Source organism: Natator depressus, chromosome 21 (assembly GCF_965152275.1).
Source record: "Natator depressus isolate rNatDep1 chromosome 21, rNatDep2.hap1, whole genome shotgun sequence".
NCBI classification, from domain to species: domain Eukaryota; kingdom Metazoa; phylum Chordata; order Testudines; family Cheloniidae; genus Natator; species Natator depressus.
In genome coordinates this window covers 6301082-6319959 of record NC_134254.1, presented here as the reverse complement: position 1 = coordinate 6319959, position 18878 = coordinate 6301082, and the positions used below count along the sequence as shown (strand labels likewise).

At 47.9% G+C, this 18878-nt stretch overlaps 1 protein-coding gene across 1 annotated transcript; it reads right to left on the bottom strand.

Moving 5' to 3' along the window:
• Nucleotides 1–7080: 7080 nt before the first annotated feature.
• CTSE (cathepsin E) lies at nucleotides 7081–17785 on the bottom strand. Its single transcript, XM_074935889.1, has 8 exons — nucleotides 16479–17785; nucleotides 15458–15575; nucleotides 12717–12835; nucleotides 11735–11934; nucleotides 11245–11367; nucleotides 9724–9865; nucleotides 8509–8607; nucleotides 7081–7974 (listed from the first exon to the last, which is right to left on the bottom strand). Exons 1-8 carry the CDS (start codon nucleotides 16665–16667, stop codon nucleotides 7810–7812), a joined length of 1155 nt encoding a protein of 384 aa, XP_074791990.1. The 5' UTR covers nucleotides 16668–17785; the 3' UTR covers nucleotides 7081–7809.
• Nucleotides 17786–18878: the final 1093 nt, after the last annotated feature.

The window sequence follows — 18878 nt, the reverse complement described above, 5'->3', positions numbered from 1 at the left end:
GGAAGGTTGCTAAAGAGGCAGTCCAGAAATGACATCAGCAAAAAGGGGTTGAGATAATCAGATTTTGTGCCCTGGAGGAATTTCCTACATGCAGAGATTTGAACAGGGTATGTCTGCGTGAAGGAGGAACTAAAGTTTAAAGTAAGTTGACTGGGCACTGAATGAGGTAGGAAGCAATGAACTACCCAGCACTTTCCAGCCCTGGATCAATGCCTGCTACCGTATCTGCAGACAAACCTCCCATTCTAGCCCCACTTTGATGGGTACTTCATTTTTAAAACCTTGCTGTCTTTGTGGACGCAAACCCTCTCCCCATTGCCACCAGGGCATGGTGCTCTGAACATTGGGAGTTTGATGTAGGAAATAAGGTTGGACTTTTCCTAATTGTTTTCTAACTCCTCCTGCTGCTGAGGGCACCCAGTGCACCTTCTCTGCCGCCCTTGCCTTGCCAGGTTGGGTGTGAGATTGTTCAGGGCTGAAAACAAAACAAAACATCAGATTATGTTGCCATTGTTGCCTGAACCCTGCAGAGTGAACTCCCTGGACTTTGCTCCGCCTGTACCGATAAGGCCACGTGGACCAGCCCAGGTAGGTAAGAGGTTTTTTTACCATCTGATGGCTTTCAGGGGAGTCTGAGGGCTGTGTCTACATTAGGAGCATTTTGCTGGTCTAGCTGTGCTGATCTATTACACCAGGAAAGCACTCCTTGTGTTGATGCAGCTCGTACCAGCAAAACTGCGCTTTTGCTGGTATAACCGCGTCTTTAGTAGTGACCCTTGTTGGCACAGCTATGTCGGTCAGAGGTCACACTCCTGAGTGACATAGCTATGCTGGCAGAAGCTTGTAGTGTGGACCTGGCCTCAGTCCGTTTCCTGGTGCACCGCTGTCTAAATCACCCTTTCCACCAGCTCTGGTGGCAACCACAACAGAGACGCCAAGGGCTGAACAGGCTCAGAGACTACACTGCTCTTCAGAGCAGGTTTTGAGGCATGTTGATAGGTCAAGGTGTAGGGTTGTCTGTGCTGTGCTGCCCTGGCTTTCTGGATTTCAAAGCGCTCTGCACGATCTCCTTTTTGCAGATGGGGAAATTGAGGCACGGAGAAGGGAAGTGACACAGCAGCAGCTCTCCCGACTCCAAATCCAGTACTCCATCCACTAGAAATCCTGCCTCCAGTAGAGGAGTTGGTCACTAGGGATGTCAAGCTATTTACATTGGCACAAACACTTTAAAAGGAGAGAATTCAGCCTCTGATTGTTTGATACTCCCAGTAACCTGAACTATAACCACGTCCGGAGGAAAATGTGCGTATCGCATCGGCATGACTTCTGATGTCGGCAAACAGGAGCCAATATGGTGGAACAGACCAATGATCTATCTAGTTTGGTATCTCACGGCTAAAGCATGATGCTTCCCAGAGACGCAAGTCCCTTCCCTCTTGGTTCACCGAACTGTGCAACCCTATGCCACACTGCTGCATGGGCGGAATCTCTCCCTGAGCCCAGCTACAATCCGAGTCTGCACAAGGATGGACAGATTCTGATCTGAACTAGAAGTGGCTGCTCCTGGAGAACGCCTTGCTGGGCGGGCTCTTCAGTATGATCTGTACACTAGAGAACTTGTTCAGGGCATGTCTGAGCCGATCTGAGAGCAAACACTGAGGCAGCTAACCTAGATAGCAGGCTCCACCAAGAGATGGGTGCTTCCTGGAGGAGGGAGTGCCCTGCTGTCCAAGGCATGTAACACTAAAGGTGTTTGTTCTTTATCATTCTGCATAGGTGTTTGTTCTTTATCATTCTGCATGCTGGGGTAAGCCTGTGGCATTTGCCAGGTGTGTCAGGCAGGGTGCGGGGCTATGGGGAGTACTGCTCTCTGAGCAACTACCCATCCCAACCTCTCACATCCAGGAAGATGAACCTAGGGAAACCACTCTCCCCAGATCTCTGTGACAAGCTCCCCTTTGCCCTACCAGGCGGGCAATCGATCGCTTATGTCCCTTAAGGACCAGCATTTCCCTACATGGGCTCGCTTTGCTATTGAGGTCTGCCTAGGGGCCCTCCCAACTGAATTCACGCAGGGCCCCTGTAACCTAGAGCCACTTCCATACATGCTGCCTTTTTCTATTTCTGCTGACTCCTGACACGTCCTTGTTGAACTCAGTGTTTGGATTTGGTTTTCTAGCTGTCTTGTGCTATGTGGGCAGGTGTGGGAGTTGTCTCCTGGCTATAGCAGCAGCACAATGAGTCATGCACAGGCCCTGTACTCTTTGTTAAATTTGGGGAAAGCACAGGGGTGTGGCAGAACAAGTTCACTGCTTGCAAGTGACTCTTGCAGATACTTTGGGCATTGCCAGACTGGATCAGGCCTGTGGCCCATCTAGTCCAGTACTGTGCCTCTGACAGTGGATTGAGCAACCTGCATGGAACTTGTAACACTTCCGTCCCAGGAAGCCAGTCTGTGTGTACATGGCTGGAATGCTCGCTGTAGTTGCACCACCTCTGTAACTCGTTCTCTTAACGAAGAGCCAGTTTAGTTTTAGAAACCTGGATTGCTCTCATGTTAGTACTCAGCATGTGGCCAGCACCTGATGCGTCAAAGGAAGAGACAAAAATCCCTGTTCCTCATTCTAGCAGGAATCCCCTTAAAGGGCCTGATCCAAAGCCACTGATGTCAATGAAAGACTTTCCATTGATGCCAATGGGCTTTCGGTCAGGCTCCTCGTGAAGGGTTTTTCCTCCTCAAAAAGCATAGTTCTGAGGCCTGTCTAACCAGAGATCCTTCTCTTCATCCTGAGGAATGGAGTCATGGTGGGGGCAGACAGCACAGCGATCAAACACCTGATCTTGCCTGGTCTACCGCTCCCAGAGGTGGGGAATTACAGGTCCAGTTTTTCCGAGCCTAGCGTTGGCCTAACCATGCCACAAACCAAACTGAAAGTCTTTTACAGGCACTGACTCTTCCGAAAGGCATATGCTCTGCTTTTTTTTACACCTACAGATCAGAGTTCCCCATAAAGGGGTACTACTACATGGCCCAAGAAGTTCAGCAATTTCACAGCCTGTGTGACTGTCGTATGACTCAACAGAAAAAAAGAAACAAGGGGCAACTTACCTGGAGTTTACCCCTTGTTCATACAGCTCAAAGGCATGTCCTTGCTCCTTGTTACTCTGTCATGCTATGCTGTATAGGAATAGGGTAGCAACTCCTTAAATCGTTTGTGAGCTGTCTATTAGAGCTCACTGTGTTCTAGTTTTTAGAAGCTAACGGAAACCAATCGGAAAGGCAATATGCCTATAGCTAGGCCTGGCACGCTTGTGTATGGTGATGTGGGACCTAACTGTGCCCCTGTGGGCTTGTCACATTGCTCTTGTTCTGTAAACAGCAAAGGACATAACGCATGCTTTTAAAACGATGCCAGTCCAGAGCATGGCATGTGCAAGCAGCAGATGATGCAGCATGTTATGGGCACATGGCACCCGAGGCAGGATTTAGCTGGCACCCTTCTGTACTCTGGAGAACTCTCCCTTGGCAGGTGGTATTATTCTCACTCAACTGCTCCCAAAGTTGCCCTGGCCTTAGGTTGTGCCCTAAAGTCCTGATCCAAAACCCGTCACTGCCAATAGAAAGACTAAGGTCTTTGGATTAAGTCCTAAATCCCTACAGTTGCCTTGCCAGGCTCTAGCATTTCACCACATCCTTTCCCAAAGCTCTGGAGTCCTTCTTTCCAAAGTCTACCTTTTCCGTGCTGACCTTCTCCTCCTCCTCCTCAGGCCTTGCTCAAAGGATCACTCTCTGACCATCCCCATTTCTCCAGCAAAAGCCTGGCAGCTAGATATTCTGGTAGCAATATATCCCCAAGCCTGGCCTGGCCAGGCCCTCTTTGACCCTTTCTGTGGCTACTTCTGGCCTCTTTGCAGTTCACATACTCAGCCATGCTGAGCTGAATGGACATATTTTGCCTAGAGTCAGCTGATCGATCCATTTCCATCCCAGGCTCTGAGGGCAAGCACTGAAACATGCCTCGTGGCTGGGATTGCTTCACAGCCTAGGAGCCAGTAGCAATTCACCATCCAGTTACTTCTCCTTTCAAATGTTGGGATGTTCTCTGTGTACTAATCTGAAGTGACTCAGGGAGCACTGAACAGTTGTGGCTCCAGCTCTCACTTCTGCTTCTCAACATCCTCCTGCCTGGTCTAACTCCTACCAGTGGTATCCTACCAGACTCTGCTGCCTTCCCCATACTTTTGCTGAGTATCCCGCAATGTGACTCATTTGAAGGACCTCTTCAGCTGATTATGATAGTCTTTGTGGGTGTGGCTTACTAACTAAGTTAGTCACGGGTCAGTGGAGAACAACATCTCTAAACCATGACAGGCATTTCGAGGGAGCTAGTGAGGAAGGCTGGTTCAGTGGTTAGGGTGTAAGGCTACAACTCAGGGGATCCAATGTCTGCTTTCTCCTCAGCCACAGACTCCCTGTGTGAGCTTGGCGTGATACAGGCCCAGACCAACAAAGATATTTAGGCTCCTAACTTCCATTGTTTTCCATCTGTACAATGGGGATAATAGCACTGCCCTACTTCACAAGGGGTGTTGTGAGAATAAACACAGGAAAGCTTGTGAGATGCTGAGATACAGTGGGGGCCACAGAAGTCCCGAAGAGAGATTTTTTCCATGAGACACCTAGTATCGTTAGGCTGTCCTCTTAGTGTACACTCAACGTGCCTCAAGTGGCACAAGGCCAGGATTCATCACTGAATTTGGTCCACTGGTTGCATCATTAGCTTCCCCAGCTTGGGCTGGGTACTGATGAGGAGTGTGAAGTCAATGCTGATCCATGCCCACCACCATCAGGTGAGCTCTCACCCAAGGGCTATCTCCGTTCTAGTCTGTTCTTAAAATTTTCCACCACTGCCACTCTGCCAGCGGTAGCAATCACGGTAGCTCCTGTGTACATGGGTAGATGGTGTTTTAACCGCCATGGGGTGGGAATGTCTCAAGTACTCGTTGACCTAGTTCTGCTTCCATTGAAATCAATGGAAGCTTCACCACTGAGTTAAATGGGACCAAAATTAGGCCAACAGTCAGTGCTTTGGAGAAGGTGTGGGGTGGTAGGACATCTGACCCTGCTCAGAGCAGGTCTAGGAGACACAACGGTTGAAAAGTTGGCAGCTGCCTGAGCTCTGTCTACCATACAGTTCCCATCAGTAGAACTACAATGGTGCAAAACCTTATGAAGAAAAGGCATAGACCGGAAGGGAAGAAATTATTCAGTGTAGTGGGGATAGGTGAACAAGGGATAAGAAAAGGAACTTTTTTTTAATTTTATTTTTTTGCTGAGTATCGGGGAAAGTTTCCTGACCGTGATTTGTCCCAAGTGCTGCAACAACTTCTCAATGGAGCTGGTGGAATAAAAGAAACACTTCCTCATGGAGAACTTCAGGAGGAGAAGAAGGTCTAAAATCGCCATTCATATTTTTCACAATAATTCAATCAGCAGGGGAAAAGGTGGAAGCTCCATTGCTTGGAATGGCCAAAGCTTACTCGGGCAAAACACTGAGAACTTAGCTATGGAGAACAATCTTGCATTACTGGGTAAGAGGGACTGGGTAGGACCACATGGGTCTCCTCCTCTGTGTTTCTAGGGCACCCAGGGCCATAGCAGCATTAAATTCTATATTTCTGTGAACCTTTCAGAGGAAAAATAGGGATGCCTATGAGAATCTCTCTCTCTCTCTCTCCCCTACTGGAATAGGAGACGAGCCTCAATGCTCCAAAAGGTTCTAATTAATGGGTTTAGGGCATCCCATCTCTTGGTTCTTGCTGGATGCTTGTCTGGCTAGTGCTTCTTCACCCACAGTACTGGGTGGGTAAGTATGGTATGGGGAAATCAATCCCACTGTACACTATAGAGGTTGAGAGCTTAAATACGAAGCAACTTTCAGCTGCTGCCTCTTGCTATTTGTGGTGGAGTTATGCCTGGTAACTCTTGTTTGGGAGGGAAACAAATATCTCTGTATGCTAATCAGGATTCGTAGCTGGCAATGTTAGAAGACAGGTTTGCATGGCATTTTATGGTACCTTATTTAGCAATGTGCCGGGACAAAGTGGAGTGAGTGCAGGAATGAATTGTGGTTGACACAATGACAAATGAGTTTGATAGCAACACAATCACTTTATTTGAACGAGATAGGCACACCCTTCCAGTTTGGTTTTAATCAGTTCATGTACACGAGCAGTGAGCCCAAGCTGCATGGTTCAGACCCAAACTCTCCCCACGCTTTGGAGTGTTAGGTTTAGCACATTTTGAAGAGTGGGATCAGCTGCAAAGTTTAGCCCCAGATACAAATGTCTCTGAAGTTCACAGGCTTTCTGGATCTAGGGGGTTGGTTCAGGCTCATGGCTAATATCCACCATGTCTAATTCTGCTCTTGGATATCCTCCATCTTTGGGATATGCTGACATAGGGTCTATTTGCTGTATGAGTTTGTGCTGGCTATTAGTTAAGTGGGGTTGATTCCACACAAGTATGAATATCTCAGAAAAGACACATGGCTAACAATAACCCTACCCTCTCTTCCCTTTTCTGCTGACTTATGTGCATTTCTCAAGACACATCATGTGTGAGCTGTGGGTGCTAAATTCACTCACATGTATTCTTTAAGCCCTATGCTCACCATTAATAAGTCACATGCTCCGGACACCATTGTGAGTGGCAGGCTGACCCCTAACACACACAGATTTTGATAACAGTTGCCTTTTTTTGCAGAGCGCTGCCCATTTTAGGACCCATCTTTCCAGCTGTGCCAAGCGCAGTGCTGTCTGTTTGAGGAGATTGGCCCAAAGCTTTCTTTACCCGCACTCACTCTGCAAGCGCATGTACCCTCTCTACATCTCGGGAAGTAACCCAGATGCTCAGAGCAAAACTCACTGGAAAGCAGCTTGCAAAGCGTAAACACCCCAGGCTCACTTCAGGCTTGTTCCACATTTTGCCCAGGTTTCACCAACCTCAGCAAAACTGGCTGAAGTATCAGGTTTTCATGCGGAACATTCCATCTAGCTCTGCTCTGCCCCTGACCACAGCATGTGACCTTTAAGGGCTTTCAGAAGCACCTCAGAGAGGTAGAAACCCAACTCCGACTGATTTTCAGTAGAACTCATGCTCCCAAGTCTCTTGGGCTCATTTGAAAATTGCAGGCTAAAGACAATCAGACCATATAACAAAAAGGCTTCCTCTTTGGTCACCATATCCTCCACCTGCACAGTCAAGGTTCTTCCCAATCCGATGAAGATGCTGCTAATACAGAGGACACCCATGAGGTATTATTTCAGGCATATCCAAAGCTTTTAATTCATGGGGGTGAAGGGTGATGCCACTGTGCACAATTCAGTACCGAAGCTAGCGATGTTTTCTGCAGTAGCTTCCAAATCTAATTCAGTTTGATTGTTGCATCTTTAGATGTGAAACGAGAATTGAAATTCTCTTTTGATTTGATGAAAATCTCCATTGATTCAAGGGTAAAATCAAAATCTATAAACTGGCTTTAACAAAGTTACCAAAGACATTTTTGTATTGGTCACACAAATGCCCCCTGATAGACTTTGCATTTCTGTAGTGCTTTTCAGCCAAGGATCCCAAGGCATTTTACAAAGAGGTCAGTATGATCATCCCTGTTTTTACAGGTGGGGAAATTTGAGGAACAAAGACACATGATGTTACTTGCCCAAAGTCACACAGTGGCAGAGCCAGGGATAGAACCAAGCTCTACACTGACTCCCACTGCCTTTCTCTGACCATTAGGTAACACTGCCTTAAGGGACAACTGGTGCCAGCCCAATTCTGTTATTTCCACGGTCAAAGACAGAGTAAAACTGGCCAATGAAAACATCACCCAGAATCCAGAGCGGCCCAGCTGGCGGTTGCATGTTCAGCCCCTGGAAGCCGCTGGTGCAGAATGCCATACCGTCACTATTATCCTAGGGGGAAGAAGAATTGTGAATATGAGAACAAATCCCACCTTTCTAGAAAGGCCAGGAAGAAAATGCAGGACTCCTAACTACCAGCCCAGTACTCGAACCACACACCCCTCTGAGAGCTGATTCTAAGACTCCTGCCTCCCAATCGCTTTGCTATTACCACTCGACCCCCCACCAGCTCAGTGCCGGGAATAGATTCTGGGACATACAGTGCCCACTCCCATGCTCCAACCCTCCTCCCAGAGCTGGAAACAGAACCCAGGAGTCCTGACTCCCACCACCCTGCTCTAACCATTAGACCACACTCCCTATCGCCCTTTTCATAGTCTGAACTGTTACAGAACAGCAGTTGATCTTGTGAACATTAAACAGAGGCTGGAGGCTCTCTTGTGCTTCCCAACTTCCTGCCTGAGCTAAAAATGGGACTTCACTGAGCACACCCCACATCTCAAGGCTGGATTGCACATAAGCCTACAAGGGAAACCGGACACACATGCTGTCATGCCAGTTTCAGAATGAGGAAGAAGCTTATACCACGAGGGTGTAGGCCTGGGGACTGAGCGTGTAGGGGATCCCATTGATGGTGAAGGTAACGTCAGGCATCACGTTCAGGTTGTTGCATTCCACGGTGTACTGCAAAGTGACAGACATGACACAGATTGGCCAAGGGCAGGCTGCAGGGACAGCTTACCTGGCGTGCTGACCCCAAAGGCCAGGAAGCCTAGTAAATAGAGCACTCCCCTTCCCAAGCAGATGACCCTGGGAGCTAGTCCTTTGACTTGTTACTGGCAGGTGTATGGGTTAGGGGTAGGCATGAAGCTCAGAGGTGCGATTTCAGCTCATGTAGGCGTGCCCAAGCCAGCTTTCCTCTAGCTAGCAGTGATGCTATCCGTATGTCGATTATACCCTCAATGGAGGTGGACGTCACGGGTCGGGGGCCTTGTATCAAAAGGAGCCTTCTGAAAAAAACAACAACCCCAAACCCTGGGAAAAAACATACAGTGCTGATTTCATGTAAAATGTACTAAGTTGTTGCTGGATGGTGGTAAATGTGCAACAGGGAATAACTCTGCATTGGGTGGGAAGCTGTTACGACACTCAATGCCCCTTACAGATGAGACCCAGAGAGAGTAAGGGACGTGCCCAGCAAAGGAGCCTCAGGATAGAACTACATTACTTGGTTCTCAACCCAGGACTCTGTTCTCTAAGCCCTGCTGTCTCCTGTATAAGCCCATGGCCTTGTAGGCACTTTATTGTTAATCTCTAAGTGCTGCAGTCCTGCAACATTAATAATTGTCTTACACAAAAGGGAATAGGCCAGCATGAGTATTTGTAGCTTTTATGGGGACAGGGAAGGATATCTACATCCAGATTTTAATTGAAATTTGGCAGCAGTGTTTATATACAGAGGCCCTGGCTGAACTATAGGAAAGGCTGTGTGTCTCTGAGGCCTTAGGACTTGCAGCAAGGATATGACCATATGATATTCAGTGGCATAATGGTAAAGGCAGGGTTTCAATAGCTAGTGCCTTTATCTCTTTACCAGGGCTGTCTGCTGACACATTGTATGAGTCTGATCAGGCCTTTTGAAACCTAGAGCCTTTATTGTCTCCAGCAGAGATGCCAAACTTCAAATATTCCTGTAATATTTTGTTTGAGGAGTTATATCCTGGTTGGAAATCTAGCATGGGGAGACAAGAATTTCTGCATCCAGGAAATGTGGTATCCGCTCATCTCACATTGGCTTACCTCGCCATCCATGGGCACCGCACCAATATAATTTTGCATTTCTTTTATTTCTTTGGAAGGACCGGTGATTAGAGAGGTGCCGGTGTCTACTATCGCCTGGCATCCTTCTGCACAGAAGGCAACTGTCCCACCCACCTGTATGCTGGGGAAGAAGGAAATGGAACAAGCATTGGAGAAAGGGTCTATGGGCAATGCATTCCTCTCCCCACCGACCCAGCACATGGCTGAGCACACATCAGAACTGTGACCATTCCAGATTCAGTGGGATAGTCTGATAAGGTTAGACTGTAAGTACTGAGGCTTTGCTTGATAGTTACTCTGGTGTCTGCGAGGCTCTCAGATACAAGAGCACAATTAACTGATTAGCAGAATTGCTTTCCGTGTATATAAAACAAAAACTGGTCATCACCAGGAGCTGAACTCGGGACCTGCAGCATCAAACCATAGGCCTCTATTACTTCAGCCAAAGGAATAATTTCCTTTGTTGATAGAAGTTAGTAGCCTGCTATTTCTCTGTTTGGCCCCGCCACTAGGTGGGGACAAATTACCCTTTGCAAGTGTGTTACATGTATGCCTTGCAGGTTATATTAAAGTTGGATTCTTGTGGCTGCTGACCGGTGATGGAGATTTCAGCTACTTTAAATCATGTACATAAAATATAAGTGAGGCTTTTCCTTAAATATTTTACATTCTCTTTGGTTTACGTCTCTGGACAAACTCTAAGACATTACATTGCTTCTAGGCAGAGATGAAGAATCATCAAGGTACATATATTGGGCTATTTAAGTCTATTTTTTGAGAGAACATTTCTGCTTTCATTCCCCCAATGTGGGCCAGTTTTTTGCAAGAGCCTGCATGTTGGGTGCAGAGCGCTATTGAAAATCTGCCCACCAGTGTCACCCTGGGGGCTGCTGGAGGCTGCATGCTGTGGAAATCTGGTCCTGAGCATTTTTTAAAAACGGACCCTAGACGGGGGGGAAAACCTAGTTTAATACAGACATGGTTTTCAAAACATAAGATGCAATTCTGTCTGTTACGTGCTCATGTGACACTCCCCCCCCCTTCCCCCACAGTCTCTGTAGTATCTGGCCACCTCAAACACCCCTGGGAAGCAGGGAAGGACTATTACCTTCACTTTATATATGGGGACCTGGGGCATGGAAGACAATATGATTTGCTCAAGGTCACACAGGGAGTGTGTGACCGAGCTGGGAACTGGTTCTTCCACATCCCAGGCTAGTGTCCTAAGCACAGGACCATCCTTCGTCTCTGTTCAAGAGCCAGAGAAGGCAGGAGGTTTGGGAGCATCCTTTTTCCTAAGTGAATCCCTTTGTCCATTGATTGATCATGGCATCGAGCTCCTGGGTGAGTGCTTGTAGCTTAGAGGATGAATAGCTTTGGATTGCTGCTGTTCTGAATTGACAGGGTTTAATGGTTACACAGTTTACCTCTAATCTGTGCCCACCCAGTGCCACCCCCACCCCAGCCGCCATCGTGGGGAACCCCCACACAGACACTTACTTGTCTAATTGGATTTGCCAGTATCCCTGTTTAGTGACTGGCACCCAGTTCAGAGTCCCGCTGAAATGAGAAGGATCAAAGCCACCAAATAATAGCTCTCCCCCAACAGAGGAATCTGGGTTCCTGGAGAAAAGAGGATTTGGATACATCCGGGTTTTCCATTAGCAGAAGCATTTCACATTATATAATCCTATTACTGTGCACATAGCTCTTTAAACTCCTGAAATCCATTAGTTTTCTCCCCAAAATACTTAATGTTGTTGTTTATTTTTTGTATTGCGGTAGTTTCTGGGAGCCCCAGTCATGGGCCAGGACCCCATTGTGTCAGATGTTGTACAAACAGAACAAAAAGGCGGTCTCTGCCCCAGAAATCTTACAATCTAAGTAAAAAACCCATTTCCCTCTTGGGGCCCAGCCTGTTCCCAATTCCCTTGTGAACAAGGCCTGACCCTCAGGCAGTGGCTCATTTTGTACAGAATTGTGTTCACACCTGTTCATGTAGACTGAGAATATTGGCAGATCCACCAGATTTTGTGCCATCATGTTATCAAACACCGGGGTAACCCCATCCACTGCCAGTGATGGATAGGCCAGCCCAAGAATCCCATCAAACTCAGAATCCAGAAAAGTGTTTCCTGGCTCGCTGACGCTCTCTGCAAACTGCTGGTTGCTGACAGTGATGCCTTCAACCTAGAGGGGAAAGAAAAGCTACTTATTGTTTCTGACCTTTCATCAGAAGGCTCAGCAGCAGGCCACGTATTGTGCCACGGCAGGAAAGAATAGGAAGAATTTGGTCTTCTGGAGGCCAGGTCATGGTGTCATAACAGGAGAGAACAGGAAAGGAAGGCTTTCAGGGTGTAGGACCTTGTTGTGAAGTGCAGAGCTATTATGCTGACTCATCTTGGTAATTAGACCAGGTGTGTCTCATTGGCTCCAAGCAAGAACATAAAAGTTCAAAGTGTACTCTGCAGCAAACTAAAGAGAAGGGCAGGAGTTCCTGCGGGTATAAATTTTAATCAGCCCACTCAAAAAGGAGTTAGGGTCTAATGCTCATGTTTGTAAGCGGAATCCTGCCTTAGGTCTCTGTTATTTTCATGAAGAATGAAGGCACACTGGGGAGAAGGGGTGGATGAGTGGGGTTTAGTTGTATCAGTTGTAAATGTGTGTGTGGTGTGAGGAGTGGGGTGAGGAATCCACTCATTTACAACAGGCATGCTCCGAGGACCCAGTCCTGCAACGTTCTGAGCCCCTCCCTCGAAGTGCAGATTGCCCTCCATTCCCACTGCCTTCCTTGGGAGCTGAGCCAGGAAAGGTTCTGGAGTCATGGTGCCCTACCAGGAAAGAACAATGGGAGATGGGCTCACATGCCCCTGATGACAAAATAATGCCCTGCAGTCACAGTGCCATGGACAGGAGAGAAAAGGGGAGAAGAACCTTTTTAAGTTTTCTAAAGAAAACCAGACTCTGCTCACAGTGACTTGATCTGATCCGATGATTCCCGACAAACTACCAGTCCCATATTGAATCGAGAAAGGAGTCCCAACTTTACTGTAGGTGCTGGAATCTGATGGGTGAAATCTGGAATGCGCAGCTGCAGTAAAACAAGATGCCACCTTTATTACTATTTGTTGCTTGCATTACTGTAGCACCTAGGACAGGGGTGGGCAAACTTTTTGGCCCGAGGGCCACATCGGGGTGCAAAACAGTATGGAGGGCCAGGTAGGGAAGGCTGTGCCTCCCCAAACAGCCTGGCCCCTGCCCCCTATCCGCCCCCTCCCACTTCCTGCCCCCCCCCCGCCCAGCTCCTTGTTCCCTGCCCCTAACTGCCCCCCCGGGAACCCACCCTCTATCCAACCCCCCTGCTCCCTGACTGCCCCCCAGGACCCCCAGCCCCTTATCAAAACCCCCGGTCCTGGCGCCCTTAGCATGCCGCTCAGAGAAGCAAGTCTGGGAGCCGCGCCGGAGCCAGACGCGCTGCCCTGCAGGAGCGCGCAGCCCCATTGCCCAGAGCACTGCCCACGTGGCGGCGTGGCTGCGGAGGAGGGGGGACAATGAGGGAGGAGCCGGGGGCTAGCCTCCAGGCCAGGAGCTCAGAGGCTGGGCAGGATGGTCCCGCGGGCCGTAGTTTACCCACCTCTGACCTAGGAGCTCTAGCTGTGAATTAGGACCCCCTTGTGCTAGGTGCTGTCCAAACACAGAACAAAAAAACAAGGCAATTGAAATTACTCGTGCAATGGCACGGTCAGGTTAACTTGTAAATGAGAGCTCCAGCAAAATGTGAGCATTTAGAGTTGTATTTTCTGTATTACAAAGAATAATAATTCTTAGCACAGTCATGTGTCCAGTTACGGTTTGTCTTAAAGAGGAGAGGTTTATTAAAGAAAACAGCTGCAACTTGTAGACCTAAGGAAACAGGTTTCCACAGAGCTTGAGTTCCAGCATTGTGTTCTGTGTTTACCAAGCACCACTACCCATCTGGAACTCTATGCTAGATATGGAGTCATCTAATGGCTGGAAAAGTGCTGCAAATAAACATATTATTGCAAGAACTTGATAGCACTTTAAGTTTTCAAATCACTGTGCAATAGACAACTAATTTATCCTCACAACACTCCTGTGAGATAGGGAAGTCAGTATTATTATCCCATTTTACAGCTGGGGAAATTGAGACACAAAGAGAGGGAAAGTGACTAACCTACTTAAACCTTAGGCCTGATTCTCTCTTCCACTCTGAGATCATAAAGGAATAGTAGAAAGAGGGTAGAAGCAGGCCGGGGTGAATACCCCTAGGTGGTGGTGTATTGCTACCAGAACAGCACTGAGCCAGCTCCTCTTCTAGTCCCACCCCCAGTGTGGGAGGCTTAAACAGAGAATAGCTGCACTCCTTGAGTATTCTCTGCTTCCCTTAGCCCTCAGGTGGGAGGGAGCTTTTGGAAGCAGAGTATAGATTAGAGCAGCCCTTCGGCTGCTCTAATTTATATCATGGGCTACAATGAGTACAAAGGTGGCATAAAGCCACCTATTCCTCCTCCCTCCCTAACTTCTTCCTGCGCTACACACTGGATTGGAGTAAAAGGGAATCCTGGTCTCCACATAGTCCAGTAAGTGATTTCTCCACACAATTCTCAGTTCTTTATAAATATATTTTCAATGTTTCATGTTGCACAGAGTTGTCATGACTAGGGCCAACACTATGAAAAGTGTTCATTGATTTGGGGTCCCTCCATTTTTGGGTGTCCAGCCTGACACCCCCTTATGGCTGGACACTCAGAATCAGAGTGGCCACTTGCGCAAGATCAGTTGTAAATATCCCAGGCCCACCTGAGAGTCTTAACTGGGAGTGGAGCCAACGTCTATAATTAGACAAAATGGACAGACACCCCACCAACACACACACAACAACACAACCCTTTGAGGCTCCTTTGACCTGTCCCTGGCTGCTAAGGAATTATACATTAACTGATCCATGTCCCAATAATCTATCGCCCCCTCATCCGGCGTCCGGCAAGGACAGAAATTCTGAGGCACAATACACACGTGTTGTGCAATGATCTGACTCCTTAGGAGCCTGCCTACTGATCAACCTACTCCTCAAAGCTGCAATGCCACTGGCCCAGGTCCTTCACCACAGCCTGTTACACGGAAAACATCACTGCTCTAGCTGCTCAGAACCAGCACCATGTGTACTATTAAGCTGAATTCCTGGGACTGCTGCCCAGAGCTAAGGCTGCAGTCTCGATTACCCTGTAGTTTCCAGGACTGCTGCCTAGTAGCACTATTACATGCAATGACCTTGTAACAAAAGAGATTTTTTTTTTTTAGGACCTAACACACAGTGTGCATGACAAAGGGTTTCCATTTTTGTTACATCCCTTTTTCCTATTGGTTGATTTCAGTGCGGATGCTCTGGGTTCCATGCTGGTGCATTCACTTTGTGCTCTTTTGGAGCATATTTAATTTTGCCTGCATTTGGAAAGCAGTGGCTCAGCGAAGCTAGTAAGGGGACCATGAAGAGGGGGATTTCTCTAAGCACCTCCAAGGCTGATTGCCCTCTCCTCTGCCCCCACCCCCGCCTCATTTACACTGTTTTAACTCCAGGGATTTTACTTGATTTTTCTCTTGATTTACTTTGAGTGGAGAATCAGGCCCAGCCTCTCTACTCTGCACCAGCCAATGTCCAGGAGCAATATGCAGCTGAGGAATCGCTACTTACCACAGGCTTTGCTGACACAATAGACTGATGGAACCCAGAGATTGGAGGAGCCAGTATCGAATAACACTGTGAAATTCTGAGGAGGGGTCCCAATAGAAATCTGTCCAAAATACTCCATCTAGCCAAACAGCAAAGCAACAGCCATTGTCAGGCATAGGCACCCTGGGAAACCACAAGAGAACCAAGCTCTAGGGGAATAACTATGGGATGGATGTTTGCAATGGGCTGAGTTTGTTTCTGGAATGGCTGACCCCATGTGGAGGTTGCTGCAGCATGATGCTAGGGGGAAAGTGGGAGCCAGATACAGCTAGAGCCTGGAAAAATGTTAACAAATCCAGAATGAAAATGGACAATGATTGTGGACTCCGTCCTGCTCCAGTCAATCTCGGTGGCCCAGCTCCCACGGGCACCAGTAGGAGCTGGAACAGGCTTAAGCAGAATCCCCATAAAGATCCAAACATGTCCTGAACTTTGGGAATGCTTTGAACCAAATGTCACAACCACTGACACTATAACAGGCCAGACAAAGACCTCAGGTCCGGGAAATACCCCCAACTACTGGGAAAGTTGGTCTCTGGGTCTAAACCTTCTGGCTTGGGCCCTGCTCTGCTTGTGCGATTGTATTTTAGTTTTGGAGGGGATTTTGGTTCTTGGCTCTAGGCTACTGTCCCTAGCTTCATGTCCACAAGAGTAGGGGAAAAGTGGGATTTGTGTGTGTGTGATAAACACTGAATGGAGCCCTTTGTATGGGATCAACATTACATTCTCAAATCACATACCCACAGGACAAAAGACCAGTAAAAAGTCGGGCAGACAGATAACTATGGCACATTATTGTTGGCTTTGCTCACACTCTGTTTAACAGGAGCTGAGCTCAAGGGTCAGGATGTAGGGCATTCAAGGCTGTTCATGCAAAATAATGCACTCTCTCTGCTTCCTGCATGGCTTTTCCGTGATTTCTGCAAAGCAGTGCCCCTATGCTGCCTCACCCCCCTTCCCCACCCCTTGCTGCATAACTTACATCCAGGTAGTTGATGAGTGGCTCATTAGTTTCTGGGACGGCGGAGCAGTCCTCCCTGTACTGGATCATGTCCAGCTTCTGGGCCTTCCAGAATTTGGACAGCTGCCCATGCTCCCTCAGGATTTTCCGCAGGGATTTGTGTCTCCTCAGGGGCACCCTGGGGAAAGAAAGCATTCTCCCAGTAACCATGGTCCTGAGCAACAGGAACTGGGGAACCCGAATTAAAAGAAGGCTTGCAGAAGTACACTGTGGATTGGCCCATCTACCCAGCGCATGGCATCTGATAGAAGGCACACATGTACTGGTGTGTGGTATTTACTTTGATTGTAAGCCTTGGGGGAAGGGACCTTTTTTTTGTTTTTTGTTCTGCACCCAGTACAGTGGGGTCCTGGTCTATGACATTACATAAGAATGGCCGTACTGTGTCACACCAATGGTCCATGTAGCCCAGTATCCTCTCTTCCAATAGTGGAGGGTGCCAGATGCTTCAGAGGGAATGAATAGACCAGGGCAATTATCAAGTGATCCATGTACTGTCATCCAGTCCCAGCTTCTGGCAGTCAGCAGCTTATGGACACCCAGAGCATGGGGTTGCATCCCTGACCATTCTGGCTAATAGCCACTGATGGACCTATCCTCTGTGAACTTACCTAATTCTTTTTTAAACCCAGTTATACTTTTGGCCTTCACAATATCCCCTGGCAACGAGTTCCTGTGCATTGTATGAACAAATGCTTCCTTATGTTTGTTTTAAACGTGCTGCCTATTAACTTCATTGGGTGACTCCTGGTTTATGTGTTATGTGAACGGGTAAATAACACTCCCCTATTTACTTTCTCTATCCCAGAGATGACTTTACAGATCTCTATCAGTTCCCCTCCTCGTCATCTCTTTTCTCAGCTCAATAGTCGCAGTCTTTCTAATTTCTCCTCGTTTGGAAGCTGTTTCATACTCTAATAATTTCTGTTGCCCTTCTCTGTATTTTTTCCAGTTCTAATATATCTTTTTTTTTATATGGGGGCAACTTGAACTCCACGCAGTATTAAAGGTGCAGGTGTGCCATGGATTTATATAGTGGCATTACGACATTTTCTATCTTCTTATCTATCCCTTTCCTAATGATCTCCAATGTTCTGGTAGCTTTTTTGACTGCTGCGGCACATCGAGCAGCTGTTTTGAGAGCACTGAGGCTCCTAGGTGTGATCACAATACAAATAGTAAATTAGTCCTTTGCTCGGAGGGCTAGTTAACCCATTGGCTTCAGTGGCACCAAGGTTTGTCCCTTTGACTCCAGTGAGTTTGCATGGGGAGTAGATGAGCACAGAGATTGGCTGTTAGTGTTGAGAAATCCAGATCCATTTTGCCCACTGACGCTAACGGCTGCGACCTAATAATGATTCTTTTCACTTCCCGGGCAGTGCTCAGTTGAGAACCCCAAAGTGTGTTTTAAAATGCTCATCAGTATAAACTCTCAACCCTGCCCTTCCAGGAGGTGGTGTTATCCCGGCTTTATATCAGAGATACAAGGGGGTGAACGGACTTGCCTCGGGGGCGATTCACAGGTAGAGCCAGCAATAGACCCCAGCAGTCCGGAATCTTAGAACCAAGCGCGGAGGTGAGTTGTAATTTAGGCAGAGGTAAGTGAGGGTGAAGGAGTCTAAATTGTTATCGCTTCCAAGCTGAGGAGTTGGAAGCAGGTAAGTCAATGTTAAAACACTGTAGTAGAGTTTATGCTTGGTCCCCGCTCCTGGCAGTTGGTCCATCCTTCTTTGCTGGCCCCTTCAGGAGTGAATTACATCCATTTAGACTCTCTTACACCCATTTACCAACAGGTAATTCATATTAACCCACCATCTCCTCTGAGTCAGGTCCCCAGCCTCTGTCTCCATCCGCTGGAGTCATCTCACCAGCCACTGAGGAGATACTCTGACCGGAATGGAAACCCTGCTTGGTCCCTACAAAGCTGGGTCTGACTGGTGCTCTCCCCCTCAGTTTCATGAGCATCATGTTACCCCAGCCTGCCTACCACTCCCCACCCAGCAATGTTGTGTCGGGTGCTGTTTAAAGCCTGGGCACACGGTTCTGGCTGCTGTTTGTTTTAACGTTCACCGTTGCCAAAATTCACAAGTCCTCGGGAATGAGCCTCACTGCAAGCCCTGACCCTAGAGCTGCCGTCACCTGGGTGCCCAGAAAAGTGAGGAAAGGCCAAGGAAGCCTGCTTACCTTTGCAACCCATTGGCCAGCCAAAGGCAAAGCATCAAAAGGATCAGCCGATTCATACCGGAGGCTCCGCTCTAACACTCACCCAGCCGCTCTCTCTAACTTGTGAAAACTGAACAAAAGTTTCGCCCTTATAGCAGCTGGAACAACCCAACCCCAAAGGATAAGAGCCCTGCGATA

Bases quoted from the DNA above. Each gene is read 5' to 3' on its own strand.
- CTSE (XM_074935889.1), bottom strand. From the start codon at position 16,667: ATGGTTACTGGGAGAATGCTTTCTTTCCCCAGGGTGCCCCTGAGGAGA. The intron at 15,576-16,478 runs GTAAGTTATGCA...CTGTTTGGCTAG, and splicing joins CACTCATCAACTACCTGGAT to ATGGAGTATTTTGGACAGAT. The intron at 9,866-11,244 runs GTAAGTGTCTGT...CTTCTTCCCCAG, and splicing joins TGGCAAATCCAATTAGACAA to CATACAGGTGGGTGGGACAG.